The sequence below is a fragment of the Melozone crissalis genome, unplaced genomic scaffold, assembly GCF_028551555.1.
Source record: "Melozone crissalis strain CALT ecotype California unplaced genomic scaffold, PUWL_Pcris_2 ptg000107l_1, whole genome shotgun sequence".
Lineage (NCBI taxonomy): Eukaryota > Metazoa > Chordata > Aves > Passeriformes > Passerellidae > Melozone > Melozone crissalis.
Genome location: NW_026535884.1, coordinates 2608803 through 2636772, shown reverse-complemented (window position 1 = coordinate 2636772; position 27970 = coordinate 2608803). Strand labels below are relative to the sequence as shown.

General features: G+C 55.3%; 2 protein-coding genes across 4 annotated transcripts; both read right to left on the bottom strand.

Annotated features, from left to right (window-relative positions):
• Window positions 1-24: 24 nt before the first annotated feature.
• On the bottom strand, window positions 25-25162 carry CHD5 (chromodomain helicase DNA binding protein 5). 3 transcript variants are annotated; one of them, XM_054291874.1, is made up of 42 exons: window positions 25084-25162; window positions 24068-24198; window positions 21337-21516; window positions 20795-20913; window positions 19966-20204; window positions 19050-19174; window positions 17468-17591; window positions 15941-16107; window positions 15637-15861; window positions 14963-15163; window positions 14666-14877; window positions 13351-13482; window positions 12777-12885; window positions 12315-12506; window positions 11774-11974; window positions 10902-11039; window positions 10395-10516; window positions 10058-10231; window positions 9275-9416; window positions 8956-9087; window positions 8350-8467; window positions 7779-7903; window positions 7233-7464; window positions 6977-7102; window positions 6685-6857; window positions 6369-6543; window positions 5870-5962; window positions 5390-5478; window positions 5099-5232; window positions 4752-4896; window positions 4399-4558; window positions 4211-4290; window positions 3975-4101; window positions 3565-3672; window positions 3138-3275; window positions 2790-2898; window positions 1985-2117; window positions 1596-1791; window positions 1282-1442; window positions 1074-1188; window positions 913-963; window positions 25-684 (listed from the first exon to the last, which is right to left on the bottom strand). In XM_054291874.1, exons 1-41 carry the CDS (start codon window positions 25145-25147, stop codon window positions 956-958), a joined length of 5874 nt encoding a protein of 1957 aa, XP_054147849.1. In that variant the 5' UTR covers window positions 25148-25162; the 3' UTR covers window positions 25-684; window positions 913-955. The 3 variants fall into 3 exon arrangements, with proteins under 3 accessions (XP_054147849.1, XP_054147850.1, XP_054147851.1); XM_054291875.1 differs by having other exon boundaries at window positions 25-681; XM_054291876.1 differs by lacking the exons at window positions 19050-19174; window positions 19966-20204; window positions 20795-20913; ... (1 more) ...; window positions 24068-24198; window positions 25084-25162 and adding an exon at window positions 16307-16380 and having other exon boundaries at window positions 17468-17553.
• A 214-nt stretch (window positions 25163-25376) lies between these two features.
• On the bottom strand, window positions 25377-27827 carry RPL22 (ribosomal protein L22). Its single transcript, XM_054291877.1, has 4 exons — window positions 27740-27827; window positions 27250-27357; window positions 26471-26595; window positions 25377-25593 (listed from the first exon to the last, which is right to left on the bottom strand). Exons 1-4 carry the CDS (start codon window positions 27749-27751, stop codon window positions 25449-25451), a joined length of 390 nt encoding a protein of 129 aa, XP_054147852.1. The 5' UTR covers window positions 27752-27827; the 3' UTR covers window positions 25377-25448.
• Window positions 27828-27970: the final 143 nt, after the last annotated feature.

Sequence of the window (27970 nt, the reverse complement as noted above, 5' to 3'; positions counted from 1 at the left end):
CTTCCCCTGCCAGACTGCACTGCGTCCTTCCCAAAGGATTTATTAAAACACAGAACAGAAACCGGGACACACAGAGCACGAAGCGGATGCAGGGGCGTTGCTCACGGCTGCCGGTGCCACCACGCTCGAGGCATCCCCATCCCAGTTCCAGCTGTCCCCTCTGTCCCACCCACATCCCCTCCATCTGCCTGCCCCAAACCCAGCACAAATGGACCCCCAGCCACACCACAGCAGTGCCAGGGATTCCAGCAGGGCAGCAACAGGCGTGGGCTTGCTCCAACACCACCAGGATGAAGAGACGGCCCTTAGGGGGAAGCTGGGGAGCGCAGCCGGCCTGGACATGGCACCACTGGCCTCCACTCACCCCTACACCTGCCAACACAACCAGACAAACACCGCAGCTCCAGCCCTCCCTCCCTCCCCTCAGCCCACCTTGCCCAGACAAACTCTTCAAGTCTTCAATAAGAAAGTGCAAAAAATGTACACGGACACAAACCCCCGGCCCCGCCGCTCCCTCGGGGGCCGCAGCAGGCAAAGCACACTTGAAGCGGGAGCGGGACAGCGCGGCAGCGCCGGCAGCAGCAGCAGCTTGGCTTCCACGCAGGCAACGCTGGCACAATTTCCCTGCCGACCTCTGGCAACAGCGGCTCGGGGCCAGGGACAGGGGGCTGTCCCCCAGGGCTGCTGTGAAAAGAGAGAAGGGCTGTCCATAAGCCAAATCTGGACCCTTCCCACATGCCAACCACAGCAGGAGGGGCTGCAGGATCTGCTGCCACCTCCACTGTGGCTGCTGGAGGCAGAGGCCACAGTGAGATACTGGCACTGGAGGCCAGCCCAAAATGGAGCCTCCATTTAGCCCCCCATCCCTTCATGTTCCCCAGCAAACACAGAGAGGAGGAGGCACAGCCTTACCTCGGCTAGGAGCGGGAGCTGCAGGCAAAAATCATGGGAACTGCTAAATATCTGTGGTGACAGAGGAAACACCTTGCTCACTACTGTTCTTTGGCAGCACTCCTGGACCGCCCAAATCCACCCTCTGAATTTCTCTGCCCAAGAGCAAAACCCCAGCCTACCAGTCACATAGGGTCCCAGAGGCATCTGGCTGTAGTTGACAATCCCACCTGGCCCAGGACCGCGGAAATTTGGCCCAAAGCTGTTGTTGAAGATCGGGGCAGAGCCAAAGGAGCCCTGGGGAGGCAAGGAGGGAGAAAAGACACAGGCCTGCAGCCCTGCCCTGCCCATGACCCTCTCAGCGAGGGCTCTGTGCCCGTCCCCACAGACCTGGGCAGCTGGGTCCCCTCCTCGGGTGGCCAGGCGGCTGAGGATGCTCCGCTCTGACATCTGCAGCCGGGCAGCCACGGGCGGGATGCGGGACAGCATGGAGGGCAGGCGTGTCACATCAGCCTTCATGTCACTCAGCAGCTCCTCAAGCTGGTTCAGCACTGCAAGTAAAGCAGGAGAGACCTGAGGGGATGCCTGTCAGACGCAGCAAGCTGAGAGGAGCAGGCAGCTCCTGGCTGAGAGAACACAAGATGGGGCTGGCTTGGCTCCCCAGGTGAGGGTGGGGAACCCTTCCCAGCCCTGCAGGCACATACCCTTGTGCAGGACAGCGTTGGCAGGCTTGTTCCCAGCCAGGGACTCTTTGGAGAGGTGCTGGTGGCTCTCAGCAAGGCACTCCACTTCTGCCAGCCGTGCATTCAGTGCCATGGCCGGGTGACTGGGGTCTTGGGTCATGTTGAGGTACGCTGCCCTCCGCAGCTGCTCCTCGATCACCAGGGCCTGCTCCAGCAACTGCAAGGAGCAGAAGACAAAGGATTCAGGACCAAACCCTGCCCCACTATAAACCAGTAAAAACAGAGCTCCTTGAAAAGCCCATTCCCCACTTCACTCACGAAAGATGCTGGCAAACACCCCTGGATTCAGGGTGGTGCTGCTCTGGTCCTCCCACCACCAAGGACTCACCAGCCCTGGGCCTGCCACTCGCCTTAAAACGCCGGGCAAGGAACTTGTTCTTCATCTCAAGGTAGTTTCCCTTGTGTATCTCTGACTTGAAGGGCTCGTTCAGGATCACGTAGCGTGGGTCGTTCTGGATGTCCTGCCAGCGGGCATAGCCATGGCTGGTGTGGGAGAAGGGTCAAGGGCAGAACCAGCCAGCCAACAGCCTGCCCACCACCCCACAGCAACACCATGGCCCTAAACTCTCTCCCTGCTCATCACTGCGGCTCCTACACCCCCAGAGAGGCCTCTCTCGCCACTCCACAATGACACCATGGCCCTTAACCCTCTCCCTGCTCATCACTGCAGCTCCAGCACAGCTTCCACACCCCCACAGAGGCCTCTCTTACCACCCCACAGCAATATCATAGCCCCAAACCCTCTCCTTCTCATCAGTGCAGCTCCCACACCCCCAGAGAGGCCTCTCTTGCCACCCCACAATGACACCATGGCCCCAAACCCTCTCCCTGCTCATTACTGCAGCTCCTACGCCCCCAGAGAGGCCTCTCTCGCCACTCCACAATGACACCATGGCCCTTAACCCTGTCCCTGCTCATTACTGCAGCTCCTACACCCTCAGAGAGGCCTCTCTCGCCACTCCACAATGACACCATGGCCCTTAACCCTGTCCCTGCTCATTACTGCAGCTCCTACACCCTCAGAGAGGCCTCTCTCGCCACCCCACAATGACACCATGGCCCCAAACCCTCTCCCTGCTCATTACTGCAGCTCCCACACCCCCAGAGAGGCCTCTCCAGCCTCGCTGCCTCCTGCTCTGCCAGGCCAAAGGGTACGTGACAATTCCTGCCAGCAGCCAGTAGTCGTGTCGGCGGTGCCAGATGTCGTAGATCTTGCCAGAGGACATGGCAGCCCTCTCCTCATTCTGCCACAGCGTGTGCAGCTCTGTGGAAGCAGGAGCAGAAGGGAGACAGCCTGGTCAGGCAGCTGGACTGCAGGTCAATGCACAGCACGCGGGCAGGGTGAGTGATGGAAGCTCTCAGGAGCACAGGCACAGTGCAGACCCAGGTCTGCTGCTGCCTGCAGAGCACCAGCCCATCCATGGCCCATCCACAAGGGTCACAGTCCTTGAACAGGTTCAGAGCCTCTGCAGAACAGGCCAACATCTCACCTCTCACTCTTACCTGTGAAGCCACCGTCAGCAATGTTGAACATGAATCTGAAGTTAATGTTTCTGTCATCCTTCTTCCCTTCCTCCTCTTCCTCTTTGTCACCATTTTGCTGGGCATCACTTGGTTCCTTCTCCTCCTCCTTGCCATCCTCTGCTTGACAAACACAAGGAATTGGCCTAATTGTGCTCCACCACTAGACACACCCATTAACAGCCCAGTCACTGCTGCAAAAGCCACCAACCCCTCCCAGCAGGTCCCTCTGTTAACACAGGCAGTGCCCACCCCAACAGGGTCTTGTTCCCACTCGTGGCTCCTGAGCACCAGTGGTGCTGATGGCATCTCTGCCACCACGCTGTGGCACGCTCTGTCACTGTGCCAGGCACCGGCCTCACTCTGGGAATTCTTCCCACTCTCCTCTCTCCAAAGCCTCATGCCTCACCTGGTTTGACTTCTTTGTCCTCCCCCTTCCCTGGGCGGCTGCTCAGCTCTGTCTTCTCCAAAGGCTTCTCCTGCTCTTGAATCCCCTCGTCTGCAGGAGGGAACAGGCCTACAAGAAATGTTTGACATGGAAAGTGCTCTGCAGGGAACAACCTACTTATCCAGACAGACTTTCCCTTTTAGGTAAAGTAACTATTGTTTGTACATTCAAGATGCTCAAAGAGAACATTCTTCTGCATTTTATCAAATAAATGTATTTAGCTTTCCCTCTTCCTTGAGACATCTGAAGGAACAAATGCCCCCCAAAATGACCATTTCATGCAATTTACAACTTGCTTTTTCAGGAATTTCTGCAGGAATTTGTGACAGTCAGGTTCCCCATAGTGACACAGAGAAGATACACAGCCTCACATTTCACAAGGGGCTCAGAGGAAGGCTCAGCCTTTTCACAATCCTCTTGCTTCTCTCTCCTTGGCCTCTCCTTGCTGTCACAGCTTTCTGGGGGCTCTTCACTCTCCACCTCACCACTTGCAGGTACCTAAAGGGCCAAGCACCCATCCCAGATCAGCCTTGCTAGGGAATACCCCAAGCTCCCACGCAGAGCAGGGGAAACTCCCTGGAGGAGATGCTGAGCAAAGCCACCTTACCTGGCTGTCAGACACCTTTCTGCTCTTCTGTTCCACTGGCTCCTTTTCCTCATGGAACCCCAGCTGTGCTTCTGTTTTGTCTGTAGGAAGAGCAAAGCTCAGAAGCTGTTGAGCAGGGCCTGATGAGTAAAGCACCTGCAAAACCACCTGCCTGCCAAGCCAGAGTCCAGCCGCAACCCCCTGGATACCTGCAAGGGCCCCTGGTCCCGCGTGTGTGTGTGCTGGGCTGGCCGGGACAGGCGTGTTGGGATCTGAAGACACGACCTCACTGGATCTCTTGCTCTCTGGGCCCTCCAGAAGCAGGTCTGGGGTGCTGTACTTCCCATTGACATGCTCGAACTCCTGGACCTGGGACGGACACACATGGTCAGGTCAAACAGAGCAGGGACACTCCCAGCTGGTGCCACGGAGTCAGCATGTCCAGGCTACTCATCCACAGAGTAGTGCTCATCCTGTGCTGGCAGGATTGCTGCACCCACCCCATTGTGAAAAGCATCCACAACATTCTTGAAAAGGCCCATTCATAATTTTACTCACCCACCTTCTTCCTTACTAGTGACATGACCCCGATGCGGGTGAGCACGTGCTGGCGAGAGAGCCCTTCCCGGGGAACGCCGTCCGCAAAGGTCTCAGCACCATCGGCCCCAGGCTCACACAAGTGTCTCATAAACAGGGACACATATGCCCTGCAGGGAAGCCAGACCTCAGTCCTGGCCCGTGGCCTCCCTGCTCAACCCAGCACACACAAGATCCCATCACCCATGGATGCGGGAATTCTCACCCCCAGGAAGGGAACAAGAGAATGGAACAGACACTGCCTCCCTCAAAAGAGCCCACGGTGAAGGGGTGCAGGCTCCCAGCCCTGCCTGCCTGCCAGCAGCTCTGTACCTGAACTCCTTCTCGCTCTTCCCCCGCAGATCCCGGACCAGCCAGTGAGAGTTGAAGGCATCCTGGGGCGGCATTCCCCAGCGCATGATGGCGTTCAGGAATGCCTTGCGCTGACGGGCGTTGAAACCCAGAACCTGCAGGGAACAAAGGATCACAGAGTGGCCTCAGCAGCACAGGGCTCCCTGGACCTCACAGCTGTACCAGGACTGATGTCCCACTGGTTCAGCACAGAGGGATCCAGCCCTCAGGCAGCCCAGGCACAGCATTGGCCATGCTCCGGATGAAGCTCACCTCGATGTTTCCCCCAACTCTTGCCAGCAAAGGAGGGAGAGGTTTGTCTCTGTCAGTCTTCAGCTGTCTCCGTGATTGTCTTCTGCCACCTAGAGACAAGCAGCCTCAGTGATGGATGGGCCAGGCACCAAGGAGAGACACCTCATGTGCCCCAGGCTCCCTGCCCTCCATCCTGATGGGAGCAGAACCCATCAGAGCATCTGCCCAGACTGCAGGGTCCCTTCCAGCCACCACTCCCCAGGCCAGGACACTCCTCTGTCCTTCCCAAGCAAGGGGGGGACCATGCCTGGTCCTCGCGGTGGACCAGATCAGTCCTGCCAAGGTCAAGGAAGAAGCTGGCTGCCCTGGAAAGCTCCTTACCTGATAGAAAGCAGGGACAGAGTTCCCTGAACAGAAACCCTGGGCACACCAGTCCCTCCAACCCAGACATTCCTGATGCTTCCAAATCACAGGGGAGTATCAACAAACACATCCACTCACTCTGGCCTTCTGGCCTCTCTTCAAAGTCCTCATCCTCATCCTCAGAGCCAATGGAATACTCTGACTGGTTATCAGAGAGCTCGTCCTGCCACTCTGCAGAACACAAGGGAGGCCTGGTTAGAGGACCCTGCCTGGGGGGGATGTGCTGGACAGGTCAGAGCCTGCTTGTGGGTATGACAGAAATTCACTGCCAGGCAGCAGGAGAGGGAGACACAGCAACAGGAAATCTCAGGTTTTACAGGATTACCATTCTGTTAGGCAGCAAAATCCAAATTTTAAATATTTTGCCCACTGACATGTCTTTCCTAGATTCTTCTAGCAAAACCAGAGTTTACAGACCAACAAATAAAAGGAAAAAAAAACTTGAAAATTTCTACGCTGGAAAGTTTAGCAATCTGGGAAGTACAGATCCAGGCAATCTACCAACTGCAGAGAGACACCAAGTGACAGCTCTGTCTGACCACGAGCCCAGTCAGGAGCCAAGCACCTGTGGCTGTACCTTGGTCCTCCTGAGAGGTGTCATTGTAGTTGACCTGCTTGCGGATTCTCTTCCCCTTGCCCAGGTTCCTGGCCAGATCCTCCTGCTGCTGCTCATAGTGGTGCCGCAGCAGCTTCTCCCAGTAGTCAGGGTCCACATTCTCCTCTTGCTTGATGATCTCCCGTTCCACCTCCTCCTGCAGAGCCAGAGACAGGGAGCTCGAGCAGAGGGAGAGAGCAGCGAGGGTCCTGCCCATGCAGGGACAGCAGAGGGAGCAGAGGGAACACGGAGGGATGTACAAAGGGGTGATTGTAAGACATGATACTGATCACATTACCACACCATCCTCTTCTCTCACAACATACTGGGCCACTTTAAAGGAGCTGAGATACTCATTCATGTTCTGCAGCTCCGTGTCGTCCGTCGCGTCCTGGTTTCGGTCCAGAAGCTTCGAGATGGCAGCATCGTCATAGTGGATCACACTGCTGTCATCTACATCCTTATTGTCACCTGAGAGCAGAGCCAGGGGAGCAGCAGCACAAATCAGGGGCTGGGCAGTCTGCTCCAGAGCCAGGCAGGCTCGGGTGAGGGGAGAGGGAGGGTCACCCCAGCAAAGAGGGGCTACACACCTGGTGGGGTGCTGCCATGCTTTTTTTTCATGCCAGGGGTTGCTGCACCCCCTTTTGCTGACATTGTGTCTGAGAAAGGGGTAACAGCATCTGGCATTGCAATCCTCTGTCCCTGAGACACCATGCCTGTGGCACAGGGAGAGAGCAGTGAGCCCCAGCAGCTCAGAGAGAGCCCTGCCCCACACAGAGCACTCCCACCTCACCTTCCACATCACCCAGAGAGAGCCCTGCCCGACACACAGCATCCCCACCTCACCTTCCACATCATCCTTGAAGAGTTCCTCTGTCCCGAACTTGAGGATGTCATCCAGCTCTTGTTTGGTCATGGAGCCTGACTTGGAGCCGAGCCCCGGGCGCACCACCAGGTGTGTGAGCATCATCTTCCTCTTGGCCACCTGGGTGATGCGCTCCTCCACGGAGGCCCTGGTCACGAAGCGGTAAATCATCACCTTCTTGTTCTGCCCGATGCGGTGAGCTCTGCTGAACGCCTGCAGGCAGAGCACAGAGCTGGAGAGGGCGGCCACATGGACAACAGGGCCATGCTTCTCACCCTCCAAGCTGCCTGAGAGGCAGCCAGTTGAGGAAAGTATGAGGGAGAAGTGAGAATGTCACAGTTTTATATGCCAGGTGTCTCCTAGGCTGCAAAAGGCCAGGAGAGGGTGAGCAGAAACACCCACAAACACAGGAGAAAGTGTCAGCAGCTCTCAAGAGAAGATACTGAAATCCCAGTGAGGGTGGGCAAAGAGAGGGCACAGCCAGAGAGGTACTTACTACACAGGAAGGAAAAGGGAAAGTCAGAAACCTGGATGTCATTGTGGGGATTCCAGTCAGAATCATAAATAATGACAGTGTCGGCCGTAGCAAGGTTTATGCCCAGACCACCGGCGCGGGTGGAGAGGAGGAAGCAGAACTGCTGAGCCCCAGGAGCTGAGAACGACAAACCCAGAGGTGGGAACAGGTGAGACAGAAGGAAGCACAGCTCACAGAGAGGAGCAGCACCATTTCAGAGGGACAGAATGGCTCCCACAGCTGACAAGCAAGAGACAGGGGTGTCAAGGAGTGAAAACACATTGCTCCCTGAGAACCAGGTGCTGCAGAACCCAGCTCCAGAGCAAAGGGGAAGCTCTGTCGTCTGCTGAGGTCTTGAAGGGAAGGGCAGGAGCCCCTCCAGCTGAACAGCTGCTGGCACACTCAGGGTTCCATGTGGGAACCAACTCAAGGGCTTCATGGCATGGTACAAGCAGCCCCACCGTGCCACAGAGAGCCAGACCTGCGAGTGTAGCACAAGCTCTGGGCACTGGCAGATGCCCTGCTGCTGGCCACACACTGCCATGCCCCCCATGGCCCCCTCAGCAAGGCAGGAAGGTGGGTACCATTGAACCTGTCGATGGCCTCCTGGCGCAGCCCGCCGGTGATGCCCCCGTCGATGCGCTCGTACTTGTAGCCTTCGTACTCCAGGAAATCCTCCAGCAAATCCAGCATCTTTGTCATCTACAGAGCAAGGTGACCTCGGCATGAGAGGGTCTGCATGGCCAAACAGCCCTGCCCCCCCTGGGGAGCTGCCCTGCCCCAGCATGGTCCTTGCCCACAGCCCAGAGGTCTCAGTAGTGGTGGCACAGCATGGCCAGCAAAGCAAGTACAGCCAGCAGGCAGCTGCCAGAGGAGCAACCCTCACATCCCATCTTTTACAGGCAACTCTGCCAGCAGGAAGGAATTGTGCCTGACTGTCCCTCCCCAAAGAGGAGCCTCGTGATTGTTGTCTCTTTCCTATCCTGAGCTAACAGCTCTTAAACACGACAGGCAGTCCCTCAGGAGTGAGCTGGGACAGCCCTTGCACCATTACTGCCGTGGCTGCCTGGGGGAGAAGCTGTCACCAGCTATTCCACCTATTTCTGTCTGTTCCCAGCACAAATTTCCCATACATAATTGAAACAAATTCCTTTTAAAATGCATTTATTATTATCCCTCCCTGCTCTCACCTGCGAGAAGATCAGAACTCTGTGACCGCCATCCCGCAACTTCTTCAGCATCTTTTGGAGCAGCATCAGTTTCCCAGAAGATTTCACCAAAGAATTCCCATCATAAGATCCATTGGGCAGCACAGGGGCCTCCTGTAAAAGTACCATGGTCAGTGCCCACAAGGACAACCTGCATTAACCTCATGGAGAACTTCACTTGCATTTCCAAAACAAAAAATTAAGTCTTTGTATGAAACCACTCGCATGGAAACCCACAGTGTTAACCAAAGCAGGACCATGGGAGCAGCTGCCACTCAACACTCTGAGACAGGGGACATACCACAGCTGCCACAGGGAACAGGTATGGGTGATTGCAGCACTTCTTCAGGTCCATCATGATGTTGAGCAGTGAGACCTGGTTCCCACCACCTTTCGAATTCAGGGCTTCAAAGTTCCTTGTCAGTATGAATTTGTAGTATTTCCTGCAGGAGGGAAGATGGGACAGGCACTGTGTTAGCTGGGGCAGGTGTGGGACTGGCACAAACAGGAGGACACTGAATTAAACCCCCCTAGTGAAGATGCAAAAGGGACATTTGGAGGCTTTTAAAAGCAATTCAGCACCAAGGGCTGGGTGTTTCCAGTTGCTCTGGGGGATCACAGCCCTGGCAGTGGGGTGGACTGAGGGGCACAGCACCTCCACCACCACCCTCTGCTGGGTGCCAGCCAGGGGGAAGGAGTGACAGGCCCTTCCTGGGAGTGCCCTGAGCTGCAGGAGATGCCACTAAGGCTGAACAGGTCAGCCCATAGAACCAGAGCTGGGGCAGCAGCAACGCTCCAGGCTGGCCCAGGCACTCCAGCAGCACAAGCCATATCCTAGTGCCAGGAATGGGAGAAGGGGATTCACTGTTTTCTCTGTGCCCCCAGAGCCACACTGGCAGCCTCCCATGCCCCAAGCACTGCACAGAGCCCAGCTCAACCACATAAAACGTTCCTCTTGGTGAGACACAAAGCACTCCCACTCTTCCTGCAGCAGACCCCAGGCCAGCAGGGTGCCTGTGAACCCTCCATCCCCAGTGACACCTCAGCGTGCTGGGGGAAGCCAGGCACCACCAGAATCACTCACTTCTGCATCTGGCTCAGCTCCACGCGCACAATCAGCTCCGTCTTGGCCGGCATGTTCTTGAACACGTCGGCCTTGAGCCGCCGCAGCATGTGGGGACCCAGCAGGTCGTGGAGCTTCTTGATCTGGTCCTCCTTGGAGATGTCTGCAAACTCCTCCAGGAACCCCTCCAGGTTGCTGTGGAAGCAGCCAGAGCCCCATGGCACTAAGCAACAGGGGCACGTGAAAGCAAAGGGATCTGCAGCTTTATGAGTTAAAAACCAGGGCAGAGCTCTCAAGGCAAAAGAAGAGACATTGCTCATGGGGAGCCACCCTGATGGCCTGGGTAAGTGCAACTTACTTAAACCTCTCTGGAGTCAGGAAATTGAGCAGGTGGAAGAGCTCTTCCAAGTTGTTCTGGAGCGGAGTCCCTGTGAGGAGCAGCTTGTAATCGATCTTGTAGCTATTCAGCACTCTAAAGAACTGGAAAAGAAACAAGTTTGGGTGACAAGGACTGCAAGAAACCATTGTGCCACTGTGGGCTCTGCAGGGTCCCACAGCAGAGACTGAGCATGACCCCCATGCTGGGCACACAGAGCAGGGTGCCCTCATGTCCTGCTCCCAGCCATTCCCACTGAGCAGCAATTCTGTGTATCCCTGGCTCACAGCACTTGTCTCCTCCTTGGGTGAACATCCCAGGAGCTGGAGACTGCACTGAGCCTCAGGTAAAGGGGAAAGGAAGGAGAGGGATCAGTTCCCTTCCATGACAGCAGCCAGGCTGTTGCCTCTCCTGCTGCTGAAGGGCTTTTAATGCCACAGGATGTTAAAGAGAGCAAAATAAAATCACTCACAAACGCCTGGCACCTACTTTGGACTGGTTGTTCTTCAGCCTGTGTGCTTCATCCACCACCAGACAGGCCCACTCTATGGAGCCCAGCACTGCCTGGTCAATGGTGATCAGCTCATAGGACGTGAGCAGGACGTGGAACTTGATCTGGGCTTCCTTCTGGAGGAGCAGAAGGAGAGAAAAGCTGAGATAAGAGCGGCCAACAGGACAGCCTCCACCTTTGCTGCTGCTGCTGCATGTGGTCCAAGATGAGAAGGGGCTGCACTGCCTGGCACAGAGCTGAGTTGTGCCAGCAGAACACCCCAACATGAGAACCAAGCAGGGAGCTACAGAAATAGAAAAGCTCTGGTAGAAATCTCTAAAGCTCATCACAAATCTGCATTTGTAAACAATGCCAGCTTCCCTCTGTGGGAAGCTGAGCAGGGACTTTCTCCAGGTCAAATTCTCCTCTCCCTTTCTTACTGGCAGGTAAAGTGAAGTGTGATGGTGTTCACAGGGGTCTTAGGATGAGGGAAGAGACGAGAATGTTGACTCCATGTTTCAGAAGACTTGATCTATAATTTTACAATATATATTATATTAAAACTATACTAAAAGAATAGAAGAAAGGATTTCATCAGAAGGTTAGCTAGGAATAGAAAAGGAATGATAACAAAGGTTTGTGACTGACTGAGACAGTCTGGACAGCTGGACTTTGACTGGCCATTAATGAGAAACAACCACATGAGACCAATCACAGATGCACCTGTTGCATTCCACAGCAGCAGATAATCAATGTTCACATTTTGTTCCTGAGGCCTCTCAGCTTCTCAGGAGGAAAAAAACATAAGGAAAGGATTTTTCAGAAAACATCATGGCTACAGGGAAGGGACAGGCACACCCTCAGCTCCCACCTTCATCCTGAAGACCTTCTTCCCGCTGCGGATGGCGTTGTCCTCAAAAGAAAACTCATTTTCCCGGATGACCGAGCGGCTCTCCTTGTCCCCCGTGTAGGTCACCACATAGAAGTCAGGCGCCCACATCTCAAACTCCCGCTCCCAGTTGATGATGGTGGACAGGGGGGCACTGACCAGGTACGGCCCCTTCGAGTGGCCCTGCTCAGGGAGACAGAGCCCAGGCTGATCTCCCTGAAAGATGTCTGCTAACACCAGATCCTCCTGATGCCAAACTCCAGCCCAATCGACATGACCTGGAATAACAAAGCTACTCCCCACACCCAACTAATGCATTTACTAGTCCCAGTATAGGTGATAGAAAACACACCATTGGTGCGAGAGAGACTATGAACTGTAAGGGAAAGATGAAATAACAATGAAAACTAAGATATAAACAGCAAAGATCAACCCCTGTACCTTTGGCATCATGGTCCAGCAAGAAAAACCAAGCAAAATGAATTTAAGTTTGCCATCCCAAAACCCTGGGTGCTCCACTCACCTCCTTGTACAGGGAATACAAGAACACAATGGTCTGCACTGTCTTCCCCAGCCCCATCTCATCAGCCAGGATTGTATCTGTCCCTTGTGCCCAGGAGAACCTCAGCCAGTTGAGCCCTTCCAGCTGGTAAGGGTGCAGCGTGCCTCCCGTGGCATCGATGTACCACGGCTGCTTGTCAAACTTCACTGTAGGCTGAAAGGAGAGCCAGGGCACAGAGCAGTGAAAACCACCTGCCCCTCCTTCCCCTGTACCCAAGCACATCCCTCTTTAGGGCTGTAACATCCAACAGCTCCAAAGGAGACACGGACACCATCCCTGGCACAGCCCAGGCTCCTCACAGCAACACCACTCCAGAATTTGCAATGGAAACAGGGTCCCCAAAGGAACCAGAGGAGGGCACAAACAGCCCACCCTCCCTCCAGGTTCCCATGCCACCACACCGTCCCCACCACTCTCACTCACATCCACAAGAGGTGTTTCTGGAGGCTTTTCCAGCTTCTCCTCTTTCAGCTTTTTCCCTTTCTTGTTCAGCTTCTTCAGAGGGCGCGTGTCCTCCCCCAGCATCAGCTCCCTGTGACAGCCAGCACAAGTCAGGGATGGCAGGGGCTCCGAGCCAAGGGACAGAAACATCTCCCACACTCCATTTCCCCTCTTCCCACAGAAGCTCTTCTGCCCCTGTTAGCCCAGGCACTCACGGATTTTCCCTTCCCAAACAGTCCACACAGTCTCCAGAATGAAGAATAGCAAATTCAGAATACTGTGGTTTTCCCCCAAAAGAGGCAGCGTGGCCATGGAGACCATGAATGTCATGGCAGTGCAGACACAAGGGAAGGGGAGCACAGGCTGGAAAAGAGCAGGTGGGATGGCCCAGCAGCCCCAAAATGGCATGTGAGGAGGGGCAGCCTCCACCTGTCTTTGAAATCACTGCTAGCAGAGTCAATGTGTTCAAAATGGGGCACCTCTGTGTCCCCCTTGTCCCAAACCCCTGCAGGGGCTGCCCTGGCTCTGCCCAGCTCCCCCAGCTCTGGGCTCACACCTGTGGTTCCAGTAGAGGAGTTTGAGGTTCTCATAGTAGGGGATGTCTATGTCATCGATCTCCCAGGTGCACTGGTCATAGGGCAGGTCCTTCCACTTGATCAGGTAATGGATGTCTCCCTTCTTATCGAAGCTGCAACACAGGGCACAGAAAGCTGATCAGGGAATGCCTCCAGCCCCTGGGAGCAGCTCTCCATGATCCGCTTCTGCAGAGACGGATGCTTCATCCTCTGCCTTCACCTGCAGACCAGGACATCCAGGCTGAGGTACAAAAACATGAAGTATCAACATTTCCAGCAGAAATGCCTATTTAGCTGTGAGTGTGTCAAACCATTAAGCTTTACAGGCTGCTTTTCCATTCCACCAACAACGTCATTTCCCTGTTTCACCAGGCCTGGATGGGTACCAGGGCTTCCCCTCTCACCTGCAGCATTCACCACTCTAGGAAGTTCTGCTCACACCAGAAACAGAATAAACACATTTCCATGTGTGTCTCTGTGCCTACAGGGAAACCTGCTGCCTTGTTGTGGACAAGATAAAGCTCACATAAAAATCAGACAGGCAGCTTTAGTTCTTTCCTGCCACACAGCCTTCCAGCAGAGCTGCTGCTGCTGCTTGGTATTTCAAGTTGCCACTTGAAATGTAGAAATTGAACAAAAACATCTCCAGCCACTCAATGCAGAAAGCTCATCTGCACAGCACATCTCATTCACAGGGAATTTCTTCAGAAAAGAAATATAAATGTCAATGTCTGTAAGGGAGTCAGCCACAAGCTGACTCTATCCCTCAGCATCAGAATTTACAGAATGGTTAGGCTGCAACAGGACCCAAACAGTATGACTGGAGAGAGTGGAACACTGTGCATGCACCTTTAGGAAATTGGCTATAACTCTATTTTTAATGTGCAACATAGCAGAAATTAAAATAAGGCAGGATGGAGCCCCTTCCAGCCTCAGCTTCAGCCCAGAAGCAAACCCCCAAGCCAACAGAGACCTCAGCTGAAATCCCACCAGCCCAAGGTTTTGGCCCTGCAGAAAGATGGCAGAATTTACCTCAGGCTCCTGACCTGTGGTTCAGGACATGGTGGATCATCATCCACTCAGGTTTGATGCTTGGAAAATTGGGAAATTGGCTATAACTCTATTTTTAATATGAAACATAGCAGAAATGAAAATAAGGCAGCATGGATCCCCTTCCAGCCTCAGCTTCAGCCCAGAAGCAAACCTCCAAGACAACAGAGACCAGCAGCTGAAATCCCACCAGCCCAAGGTTCTGGCCCTGCAGAAGGATGGCACAATCTCCCTCAGGCTCCTGACCTGTGGTTCAGGATGCGGTGGATCATCATCCACTCGGGTTTGATGCCGTAGCGGTAGAACCGCTCCTCCATCTTGGCATACTGGGGGTCCTTGTTCTTCCTCTTCTCCCTCTGGCTGTCCTCGTCCCCAGAGCCGTAGTCGAAGGCCGGTGGCTCGTCCATGTCGTTCTTGCGCTGGTAGTTGCGGTACATGACGGTGTGGTACAGCTCCAGCTGCAGCACAGGGGAGCCACGCTCAGCCCGGGGCACGGGGCACAGGGCTGGGTGAGGGCTCTACAGCAACGAAACACGGGCTCACCTGCAGCTCCTTGACCCAGGAGCAGTGCCAGTAGGACAGGCCGGCCCATTTCACAAAGAACTCTCGCTCCGGGATCCCCTCCAGCGCCTTGGGCGGCGGCAGCGCCGGCTGCTGCGGGGCGGCTGCGGGCGGCGGTGGGGCGGGCGGCTCCCTCCACGCCCAGTGCAGGATGCGCTGCACTTTGCCCTTCAGGGGAGGGCACTGGGGCACAGGGACAAACGGGGAAGAGTTTAAGGTGAGACCCTGCCAGGGGACACAGGGAAATCGGGGCAGAAGGGGGAGCTCAGTGCTGAGCGGACAGCGGCCAGCACTGGGTGCCTGAGAAGTGTCTGTGACACTTCTGCATCCCCCATGGGGGGATTGAGATGAGACATTCTGGTCTTGCCACCAGGCAGAAAAGGCCCCTCTTTATAGGCCACATATCAAACAAGGCTTGACATCCCATCAGAAACCAGGCCAGGAAACTCCTAACCAGCAATCCCCACAGGGAGACCACAGAGGCAGCAGAACCTTCCAGAACCACCCCGCACCCTCAGGCACAGGCACCTGGCAGTGATACCCCTCAAAGAGGTGTTTGGGGCACAGGGCAGGGCTGTGAGGGGCAGCAGCAGCCACTGGCAGGCCAGGCAGGTGTGGGAGCAGGGCCAGAGTAAGGAAAGGGAATGAACACTCACAGTACAGCGTGGGCAGAGCCATTCCCCGTTTGGGATCTCTGGCAGTGGTGGGTTCAGGCAGTGGAGGTGGTAGGAGGACGGGCAGGTGTCACAGCACAGCAGCTCCCCTCCGTCCTTACACACCCTGCAGAACTCCATGTGGTCATCCTCCTCCTCCTCCTCCTCGCCACCATCCTCTTCCTCCTCCTCCTCCTCCTTCGGCTCCCACTGGATGCCCTCCTTCTCCTGGGGAAGCACAGCCAGTGTAACCCGAGGGTTTCCTCCACCAGGCCACCCACTCCCAAGGGACCCCAACCCCACTCACGCAGTGGGGGCAGCTCCACTTGCCCTCGGGGGCCTTCTCCAGCTCGGGGTCCAGGCACACCAGGTGGTAGGCGCGCGGGCAGGTGTCACACAGGATGATCTCCCCGCCCTGCTGGCACACCTCGCAGTAGTCCTGGTGGTCGGTCTCGTAGCCGTCCCCCTCTTCAACTGCAAGCAAGGGACAGGGGACAGTCAGAGGGGTGGCAGAGCAGCCAGCTCTCCCGGAGGGAATGGGACACGCGCTCCTCTACCATACAGTTAAGGAAATAAGGACAGCATTTCACCTCAGACCCCTCCTGTTAATTCCCACTACCTCTCTGTCCCTCAGCAGCACAGTTCACCTTTGCACACAGCATCATCATCTCACCTCTGTCTCTCTTTCTCTCTCCACACTGTATCATCCTTTGGTTCCTTCAGGCTCTCAATGGAGAATGCCAGAACCTGGAGAGGTTGCAAGGGAGGCCGGTCAGAGAAACCTCCCCAGGCACCAGCACCAAACGCACCATGCAAGGGTGACACGGCCAAGGACAGGACTCCTCTCCTGGGACTACTCTGCTCTTCCTCAGGGCTCCCTGGCACACAGGCAGGAGCACTCTCAACACAGCATGGAAGGGAAAAGGAGCAGAGGAACGAGGCCTTGCAAGGGCCAGAACAGCTCATCTCAATTCCCAGCTCTGCCACAAACTCCTGGCATGGAACTCCAACCTTGCACTCCTCCAGCACGCAGCAGGAGCTGCCTACCTCCAGCACCAGGGCCCTCACAAAGCCACAAGCAAAGCTCTTCACACACCAGACACTGGGCCAGCCAGCCAGCCCAGCCTCACCAGCCAACAAGGAGGTCGGCCAGCATCACACCCTAACTGATCCCCAGCCCAGAAACTGCCCTTCCATTTCTTGGAAGCAAAAATCCATCAGAAAAGCTAAGAAGCCAAAGGATGTTGTGCCTGGATCTGAACTATCTCATCCCAAACAAGGACACAAGACAGAAAAGCAAAGTGCTCAGCACAGGGGGCTGCTCTGCAGAGCAGCACGAGGACAGAGGTGCCATGGCACAACATCCACCCGGGAAGGGATGAAGGGACACACACACAAATGTGGTCACACTGGCAGATCCTGACAGATCCTTTCCATGGCTCACATGCCTCCCTGTCCCTGCATGGCTACCACAGCTCTGCCACCTGCCTCTGCCTGACTGCACAGCTCACACAGACAAAGCATCCCTCACCTCCACACAGCCTCACCCACAGCCTGCCCTGCTCTGCTGGGAGCTCGCCACAAGCCACATCTCTCCAGGGGCTGCTCCTCAGAAAATCACTTCCCTGGAGACCCCACAAACTCCTGGCAGGCACGAGCCCCCCAGCAGCAGCAGGGCCTGGGCACCAAGAGAGCACCTCACACTCCACTCACACAGACAGGCACGGGCACATCCTCAGTGCCAGACACAGCCCGGAGCTGCACGGGCCAGGGGAGCACCACCAGAACAGGGAGATGCAAACAGAACAGGAACAGAGTATAAAGGATGGCCTACTCCTCTTTTTCTTTTTCCTCTTCTTCCCTCTCTTCCCCAGCCCAGCTGAGCACTCGGAGCGCACGGAGGAGCTGTTGATGCTGGCGCTGTCAAAGTCGGATTCCTCCCGCTCCTCCTCTTCGCTCTGCAGAGGGAAAAAGCAAAGCACACCCAGTCCAAGTGCTGGCATCCCATCTCCAGCTGTCATTCCACTGCTGGGCCTGTTCTCCTGGAGAGGAACAACCCTACAATCCCACTCTGTGCATCCAAAGGCCCCTCTTCCCAGATCCTGGCAGAACTTTGCTCCCTCTCTCTCTTTTGACACCCATTTCAGCTCTGCCATCCCTTCTGTGTCCATGCATGCAGACATTCACACTTGGCATGAAAGGAGTCAAAACAGGCACAGCATTCCACAGAGTCAAAACATAATAATGCATCTGAATTCTTACTCAAGCATGCAAATCCCCAGCCTGCACAATCCTAACCGGGTGCCAGGCTCCTCCTGCTCTTTGTGACTCTCTGGAAGGTGAACCTGTGGCTTTAGAGCACGGGAGGAATTTTTTGTGATACATGATTGAAAATCTGCAGCAATGAGTGGCTCCTGCCCTTCAACCTTCAACACATGGATGTGCTTGCAAATAGGTTGTGTTATGGAAATTAGAGGTGGAACTGCAACACAGTGAGCTGAGGGTGCTGTGACGGTGTTCACAGAGGTCTCAGGTTGAGGGAAGAGACGAGGATCTGACTCTATGTTTCAGAAGGCTTGATTTTCTATTTTATGATATATATTATATTAAAACTATACTAAAATAATAGAAAAAAAGATTTCATCAGAAAGCTAGCTAAGAATAGAAAAAGAAAGAATAATAACAAAAGCTTATGGCTCGGACTCTGTCCGAGACAGCTGACTGTGACTGGCCATTAATTAGAAACAACTAACATGGGCCAATCAAAGATCTACTTGTTGCATTCCACAGCATCAGATAACTATTGTTTACATTTTGTTCTCAAAGCTTCTCAGCTTCTCATGAGGAAAAATCTTAAAGAAAGGATTTTTCATAAAAGATGTCTGTGACAGGGTGTTTGACCAATATTATCAACACCTAGAAAAGCCCCACCTCCAATCCCTTGTTATCTAAGGAAATTATTCTTTAAAATGCTGTTAACTCCTTGAAACACTCCTGATATTGGTGCACTGAGAAGAGCCCAGTGAGCTGTGGCTGGGCAGCTCCAGCAATGCCACGGGACTCCAGCTGCCGTGGGCAGGCCCTGCTAATGCAATTAAAGCATCCCAGCATCCTCTGTGGTGCACGGTTCAGCTGCAGTGCAAGCCCTGAAGAATTCCTTTGCAAATGAAATCTGAAATGATGGCATTATCACCCACACTGCTGAAAGTAAACAGGGTCACGTGGTTTTAGCAAAAGCTGTGGCCAGACAGGAGTCTCACAAATCTGAGACTGGACATGAGTGAAGGGGATGTGATCAGGGCCCCAAAAAGGGGCACAGGTGAGGCTGTGACACCCCTGATGTGGGGTGGGTGTCCCTCCCCAACAAGGGCTTGTCCCAGTACTTCCCTCCCAGACCCAAAGCCCCACAAACTTACAGAGGAGCCCTTTTTCCTTTTGCTGGAGATTCCTCCAAACCGGAATTTCAAGCCTGCCATCTTTTTCCCTTTCCCCTTTTTCTTCCCGTCTTTGGAGCCCTTGATTTTCTTCCGTACACCTGGACCTGCAGAAATGGAAAACTTGTCTGTTACTCTACAAACAACTGCCACCCAAATCACCCCCCAGCACAGCAGAACAGCAACTTCCCAAGGCAGAACACGGCACAAAGGGAGATCCCTCTACTTTCCCACTACTGCTCAGCTTAATTAATTGCCACAAATTGCCAAACATCCAGCAGACCCAGAGGCTTGATCTGCCATGGTTCATGAACCATGAAGAGGTTCAAGGACCTCTGCAAGGCCAACGGGAGCTGCAGATGCCACTCTGGTATAGGGATGTGCCCCCTGTTGACAAAACTATCTTTTGTCCCTTTAAAAGGAAAGAAGCCCAGAAGTTTCTCTTCTCAATTAGGTAAAAAGACATCTCATAAGCCTAAGAGACTTCACCTCAACTTTAAGGATAGCTAAATGGACAAAAGCCAAAAAGTCCCACCTAGGCAATTTACTAGAAAAAGAAGAGAACAAAGAAATTAATGGCTTTTGTGAGGTGTTTTACCAGGAGCAAGGACCTCTTGCACCTGGATCAGCTTTTCTCTGTTATTTTGCCTTTTATTGAACCTTTTTGTTTCCAACACTACAACAGGAGCCATCCTGCTGATTTTATGCCTCCAAAGGTAGCCGAGCCATCTTAGGTGAGTAATTTTAGGTGAGACCTCCAAGATCTTATGAGACCTGGCTGGAGGATGCTCCTATTACCCTCTGGCACCCTCTTTTCCTCCTCGGTTTGCCGAAACTTGTGCTCTGCAACCTTGTGCCAGCTCCGCTGGCAAGAGCAGCCCCTACAAGCGCTACCCACCCTTTCCCTCCTTGGTCTTGGCCTTCCTGATGACGGTGGGCAGGGCAGAGGGCTGGGGGCTGGCGGGGAGCCCCGGGGAGGTGGTGACGGTCTCCACAGCCGCAGCCACAGCGGCCGCGGCCGCCGCCGCCGAGCTGCCCTTGAAGGGGTTGTTGGCACTGAACTCTCGCCACTTGGCACCCAGCACCGTCATCATCTTGGACATGGGGATCTTGGGGTTCTTCTTGGCAATCAGAGGCCTGCAGGGCACAGGGAGAACCACGATTAGCAGCGCTGTGTGGTGTGTCTGGTCCTGCAGCCATGTGCTGCTGCTTCAACACAAAAGATGTGGCAGGGTAAGATGTGGTGCTTCAGCCCAAAAGGTGTGGTAGAGTGAAATTCCCAGCAGGAGTTTCATGGGGAAGCAGCAGAAAGCAGAGCTTCCTTAAGCAAATGTAGGAAAGGGAGGAGCACACCCGAATCTCCTCAGAGACTTCCCTTCCCTGAAACACCTCTCTGAAAGGCTCATGGTACAAGCAGAAATTCATGAGCACCGTTTTCTCATTAAACTTTTCAAATAAGCATATATAAAACATGGGGCTTTGGAAATTCATGAACACTGGTTTTCTGATTAAACTTTTCAAATAAGCATACACAGAATATGGGGCTTTGGAGAGTAGGAGAGACAAATGCTTCAGCTGTTTCCAGTCAATCCTCCAAATAAATGGAGTTCTGAGATCTGAGTTGGGAGGAAGAAGCGACAAGGAGCTGGTGATGCAGAACTGACTTCACAGCTTCATCTGCTGACTGAGCAATGCCCAAACCTCCCACCAGGGCCACAGTTCCCTACCTGAGGAACTGGCTGAAAGCCTTGTAATTGGTCAGAGTATGGTAATCCTCTTCTGAGAAAACGTAATCTACGTCATCGAGACCCCATTCCTCCATGAGCTGGGCTGAGCTCTTGGGCTCCTGGAGATTTAGAGAGTCATCATTAATGCAAACTCTGCAGAGGAGCAGCACAAGGCTGGCTCTGCCATGTGCTCCATATCTCCCCAGCCAGTGATATGCAGGGATTTGTTTCTGGGATTTATGGAATAGCACACGCAAGCAATTAACAAATTAATGCTTCCTGTAGTCCCAAGAAACAAATTAACAGGGCACCATGGAAATGCTCCCCACCATGGAACACTGTACAAGGCCTTGGCAGGTTTCACAGCTCCAAGAAACTCAACTTCTCCCTGCACTGAAGATAAGTACAAAGGAAATAGAATTTCTCCTGTCCCACTCATTCACCTGCAGCCTCATCCTTGCCAAACCCAAGGGTTTCCCATGAAACCCTCAACTCCCCTTGTCCAAGCCTGGCTTCAGACACTAGCACCAGCTCCTTTGTACCTTTAAACTTCCATCATCATTGTCATCCTCCTCTTCCTCCTTCTTCTTCCGTTTGGGCTTTTTCTCTTTCTTGTCTTTCAGTTTTTTCTTCTTCTTTTTGTTGGGAGAATAGTCGCTCCCTTCGCTTTCCGATTTCTCCTCCATCTCCTCTTCATTTTCTGACATTTCATCATTGCTCCCCTAAAACAGAAAGGGACAGTGAAGGAACAAGCCTGTCCCCACTTCACTCTCCTCCCACATGAAGCTGCCCATCTGCAGTGGATGCATTCTCCTTCCTCACAGCCAGAAAGGAGCAGGCTTCAATGGCTACACTGTGCTGGAAGAGCAAGGACTGCCCAGGGGATCTTTTTGTTTATTTCTGGAGAGATCATGACCCACTGCTCAACACTGACTGTAACAGAACTAATTGCCACCCCAAGGAATGTGGCTGCTTGAGGGGCAGAGCACTCAGGTAACTCCCTGGGCTGCCAACACACACAGTCAGGGCAAGTCCAGCTGTGACAGTGTTCACAGGGGTCTGAGGATGAGGGAAGAGACGAGGATCTGACTCCATGTTTCAGAAGGCTCGATTTATTATTTTATTATATATATTATATTAAAACCACACTAAAAGAAAAGAAAGGATTTCATCAGAAGGCTAGCTAAGAATAGAAAAAAAAGAATAATAACAAAAGCTTGTGTCTCGGACAGAAAGTCCAAGCCAGCTGTGATTGGCCTTTAATTAGAAACAACCAACATGGGCCAATCAAGATCCACCTGTTGCATTCCACAGCAGCAGATAATCATTGTTTACGTTTTGTTTTTGAAGCTTCTCAGCTTCTCAGGAGGAAAAATCTTAAAGCAAAGATTTTTCATAAAAGATGTCTGTGACATCCAGCCTCCTACCAACCAGCACACCCAAACCCTTCTCAGCAGGGCTGCTCATCACCCAGCCTGGATTGATATCAGGGGTTGCCATGATCCAGGTGCAGCACCTGCACATGGTTCTGTTGAACTGCACGAGGTTCCCTCCCTGCTTGTCCATGTCCCTGGGGGCACTGAGAGGCACCAGGGCTGGGCAGGGCTGAGGGACGGGCTCCAGCCAGGACTGTGGACAGCACCCAGCCCCATCCTGGTACCCTCTGTCCCTCCTGCCCGGGATGCTGATCCTCAGAGCAGCCCGCGCCTCTCCTTCAGCAGGGTTAGGAACAGCTGGAATTGGGCACAGGATAATTGGTTTCCATGGGAACTGCTGCAGTACAGGTTGAATCTCCCTCTCCGCTGCCTTCCCTGCCAAGGACCTTCATCTGCCTGTGCTGGGGTTCCAAACACAGCCGGGCTGTTCCGAGAGGGTTTCTTCCGCAGGATTCGTGCATTGCCTCCAGCTCTGGCAAATTCCCACGGCAGGGCAGCCCAGATAATACCCAGGGATCACAGCAAGCACAGGCACTGGGCTCACACCACAGCCTGCACTTCACTCCCACCCTCCTCTTGCAGGGTCCTAGTTGCTGGCAGCGTTAGATTTGGAGAAATCCAGCAAAGTTTGCCAGTTTCTAGCTTGGCACTGCCCTGTCAGCCAGGGCGAGTGGCTGTAAACTGAGACCATTTTCCATGGGAAACAGAAGTCAGGGTCTGGGTATCAAATAAAGGTGGTATTTGGGGCTCTAAGGGCTTGCCTGGTCCTAGTTGCTGGCAGCTTTAGTTTCAGAGAAATCCAGCAACGTTTGGCAATTTCTAGCTTGGCACTGCCCTGTCGGCCAAGGTGAGTGGCCGTAAGCTGAGGCCATTTTCTGTGGGTAAAAGCAGTCATTCCCCAGGGTCTGGGGATCAGATTAAAGGTGGTGTTTGGGGCTCTAAGGACTTGCAGGGTCCTAGTTTCTGGCAGCTCTAGTTTTGGAGAAATCCACAAAGTTTGCCAATTTCTCACTTGGCACTGCGCTGTCGGCCAGGGCATGTGGCCACAAACGAAGGCCATTTTCCATGGCAAAAAGAAGTCATTAGAGAGAGTCCTCTAGCAGGGGTAAGGCTCATCTGCCCCCAAAACTCTCGAGAAGGAAAAGGAAACCCCATCTTTTAACCCAGACCATGAGGACTGAGGACAGCCTGGGTGTTGCTTCATGCCAACAGCTCCAGCACCAGCTTCTCCCTGGCTTTGACAGAGGAGGGGACAGTCTCCCACAAGTGGAAGCTGGTTAGAGCTGTCCACACAAAGCATTAATTTAAAAAAATGAGGCTCTCAGCCTGTTGTTTCCTCCCCATCCCCAGCTCAGCAGCAGCCAGGCTCAGCACAAGCTGCACACACAGCTGCAGGGCTCAGGCAGGTCAGCAGCAACAGCAAAGGGGCAGAGGTGAAAATACCTTGGAGTTGTGTTTTATTTTCTCCCTGTCAGAAAACAGCATAGGGAAAAAAACTGTGCCTAAGAATGGGAGAGGCACAAGGGGCAGAGGGCTGGTGTGGTATCTGCAGAAAGAGAACATCACCATGGCCACAGGAAAAACAAGCTTCCTTGGGGCCAGCAAGAGGCAGTGCAGGATGGAATCACCTGTCCTTCAACCAGCAGCTCATCACACTCCTGCCCACAGCACAAGCACTTCAATGCAATTCCTCATCCAGCCCCTCTGTTTACAGCTCCCTTGGCAAGGGGGGTGTCATGACCCTTCTTTCCATCCACAGAGACCCAAGAGCTGCTTGCCAGCAGCACTGAGCTGCTGCCTCTGTGCCACAGCCCCCTGTGAGAAAATGCAGTGTTACCTCCTTCTTCCTCCTCTTGATTTTGGCAGCCTTGCCATCTTTCAGCTTCTTGGTTTTCTTCTTTTTCTGCACCACAACTTGGTCTTCTGCAAAAAACTCATCCAATCCTTCCAGCACCCCATCATCTTCTTCTGGGGACAAAAGGGACAGCTCACATGGACAGACTGCACAGGCACAGGACAGTATGCTAACCATGACAGAGGAGCACACCTGAGCAGCAGCTTCAGGCCACAAGACTCAGAGCTCTGTGGCCTCTCCTGCAAGGTGAAAGCACTTGGCTTTTACCTTTCTGATCCCCAGGTAGAGCTCACAAAAACACAGTGAGCAGAGGAGAGGAAGGGTTTGTGTGGAAAATGGGTGCCACAGCTGCCAGGCTATTCTGGGCTGCTCTCACCAGCTCAGGGGCCCAGCCCTGGGCAGAGGCACTGATAGCAGTGCACACCTCCCTTCTCACCATTATCTCCCCAAACCCAGGGCATCCCAGCCAGTCTCCACACAGCTTTTGACTTGTGTCTTTATTTTTGATTTCTGAGCTCACACAGCAACACCACTTGGGGTGGTCAGGATGTATTGATCACTTGACTTCTGAGAGGCCCTGGCACTGCCCAGAGCAGCTCTGGATGCTCCATCCCTGGAAGTGCTCAAGATCAGGCTGGACAGGGCTTGGAGCAACCTGGGATAGTGGAAGGTGTCCCTGCCATGGCAGGGGGTGGCACTGGATGCTCTTTAAGATCCCTCCCAACCCAACCCATCCTGGGATTCCATGATTCACTGATTCATGCTGTGCTGCTTTAGGTCTGACAGGGTGGGCACCGCTGCACCAAGCCCAGCCCGGGGAACCAGCCGGTCCATGGGCACGGCCCGAGCGGGAACCGGCTACTGATGAGGAGCCGGCATAGAGCGCTCCGGTCCGGGGAGCGCGGACAGCGGGGATCGCCCGCGGCACGGCCGGACCCACGGGGATGGCAGCGATGCCACCGCCCCGCCCGTGCCCCCCGCCCTCCGCCGCCGCCTACCCGACACGTCCTCCTCGTTGTCCGCGTCGTCCAGCAGGTCGCGGGCGGCCGGCGGGCCCCGCATGCCGGGCGGGGCAGCGCCCGCCCCGGGCCGAGCGCCGGGGCCGAGCCGGGTGCGGCCGCTCCGCGCCAAGATGGCGAGAGCCGGCCCCGCCCCCCGGGACACGCCCCCGGTCACGCCCATCGGAGCTGAGCCACGCCCCCCCGGCCACACCCCCCGCTCGCCGCTCCCCGAAAAGCCCCAAATCCCCCCAAAACGACCCCCGGAGCCGCAGCCGCCACCGAGCACGGGCTATGAACAACTCTGCTGCTGTTTATTGCAGAAAAGTGAAACTGTACAAAATGGTCGTCAGCAGCGGCGGGGCTCAATCCTCTTCTTCCTCCTCCTCCTCATCCTGGTTGATCTGGAAGTAGCGCAGCTCGTAGCTCTCCTTGCTGTTGGCCACCACGCGCAGCCAGTCCCGCAGGTTGTTCTTCTTCAGGTACTTCTTGGTCAGGTACTTGAGGTACCTGTGGGAGAGGCATGGCTGACAGCAGTGCCCCTCTGTCCCCTGCCAGACCCCCAGGTGCCATTTTGGCTAATAAATCTTTATTCCCTTGTCCAGCAGGACCAACACATCCCACTGGCCACCTCCTAGCAAAGCCCTTTCCAGGAAACACCAGGAACACCCCTTCCAGGAACACTGCAACCAGGGAATTGCACCACAATGCCATAACACAGGTCCTGGGAGATCATTCTTGCCCCAACAAGGCTGTGACCCCAGTGCCTTGCACCCACCCCAGAGGGAATGTCCCCTGGGATGGTGGGTACCCGCTGCTGGGACGTGCCAGGTGTGGCAGCAACGTGGAGCAGCAGCGTTGGGAGAAGGGCAGGCACTCACGGGGCAAGGCACGCCCACCACCCACACAGATCTGCTTTTCCCAGCTGGCTCCTGAGCCACCTCTGCCATGGCACAACCCCAGGGTGCCCATGCCAGCCCAAGGACAGGCAGCCAGGAGAGGCAGGCAGAGGGCCAGAGCACCACTGGACGAGGGGAACAATGTGGCACACCTTGGCACAACCACACTTTGCTGATGTCGGCCCAAGGAGGACCAAAAGATGAGCAACCTGAGAGACCTTGTCTGCAGATAGCCCTAAACTGTCCCCTCAGCCCCTTCTGGCTGCAGGCCCCTCACTGCCCAGCCCAGCAGCCTTCCCAGCTGGAATATGGAACACATTCCTGTCTCACAGATCTCGGAAGAGCAGCCACTCACTGAGTGCCAGGTAGCACAAATTCCAGCACAGCTCCGGCACTGAGACATCTCTTCCCTGGCAGCCCCTCCTGCCAAGGGCCACCTGTGGCCACAATGCCCAAGGGCCCAGCAGGACTGGCCTGCCCCAGCTCACCTCTTGGAGAAGGGCACCTCTGACGTGACCGTTATCTTGCTCTTGCTCCTCTCGATGGTCACCACGCCCCCGCCCAGGTTTCCCGCTTTGCCGTTCACCTTGATCCGTTCCTGCAGGAACTGCTCCTGCAGGAGAACACAGCTGTGAGCTGGGGCCACAACTCCTAGGGCTGACAGAGCCCCCAGGGCTGGCTGTGCCTGCTGCTCTGGGGCTGGGGACAGACACCAGTATCGCCATAGCTCCAGAGAGCTCAGGCCAGGCTAATCCAACCCATCAAAGCCACACCTGGGTGAGGTGCTCAGGCCTGAACGTATCGACCTGGCGTGGTGGGGATGTTCCTGCCCTCCAAGGGGACAGTCAGGACAGTGGGGTCAGGTTCCTCTGAGCTCCCCTCAGCCCCAGGCTTGCCAAGGCCCCTGCTGGAGTGCAGTGCAGACAGGCACAGGTTCATGACCCCAAACTGCAGCATCCCTGGCCTTGCTACATCCCTGGCCTTGCTACATCCCTGCCATGACACAAACTTACCCAGCAGAGATAGACAGGAAAACTGCCCATCGACAGGGACAATGCATGTGCTTTAACAACAAGGTGTCCCAAAGCCAACCTCATCCCCAGCCTCAGCGCTCCCCGTTGCTCTGCCCATGGGATGGCCTTAAGGGAGCAGGGCAGAGCCGAGGGAAGGCCAGGGATGGTCGAGGCCGCTGGGAGAGGAGCATCACCCTGGGAAGGCGCCCGAAGGCGCGGAGCCATCACGGCTCCCGGGGAGGCCCTGAACTCACGAAGTTGGCGGCGTCCATGATTCCATCCTCGACGGGGTGCGTGCAATCCAGCGTGAACTTCAGAACCTGCTTCTTTTTCTTACCACCTTTCGCCGCTGGCTTCTTCTGCTGCAGGGGGAGAGAGAGCGACGGTGAGCGAGAGAGAAAGGGAGAGGGAGCGCCCTGAGGGACGGCGGGGAGGGGCCGGGCCGAGCCCCGGGCTGGCGGCGAGGGGAAAGGCCCAGGCCTGGATTGGGATCGGGAACAGCGCGGTGGGAACGGGGCTCGCCCGCTGCCCGCCCTCACGGCCCGGATGGGCGGCGGGAGTCGCGTGGGGCCGCGGGAAGGCGCGGGCCGGGCCCCACGCGGAAAGCAGCGGGCGGGGGCAGGCGGCGGGGCTGGGACGGGCGGCGGGGGTGTCGGGGGCTCGGGGCGGGGCGGGGGGTGTCCCGGTGGCGGCGGGGGCAGGCTCGGGGCGGCGGGGGCCGGTGCCGGTGCCGCGCTCACTCACCGCGGGCGCCATGGCGGCTCCGCGCGAGGCAGAAAGGGAGCGCGGCCCGCGCGCCTGCGCACAACCGCGCTCCGGCCGTCTCAACAGACCGCCGATAGCGTCGATCGCTTCCGGTCGCAGCCGCGCAGGGAACCTGCGAGCGGACAGTGATGCCTGGAAGGGCGGGGCGAGGGCGGGGGACGGGCTGTGGGCGGGGCTGGGCGGGGGCGTGGCCTGCGGGGAACGGGGGCG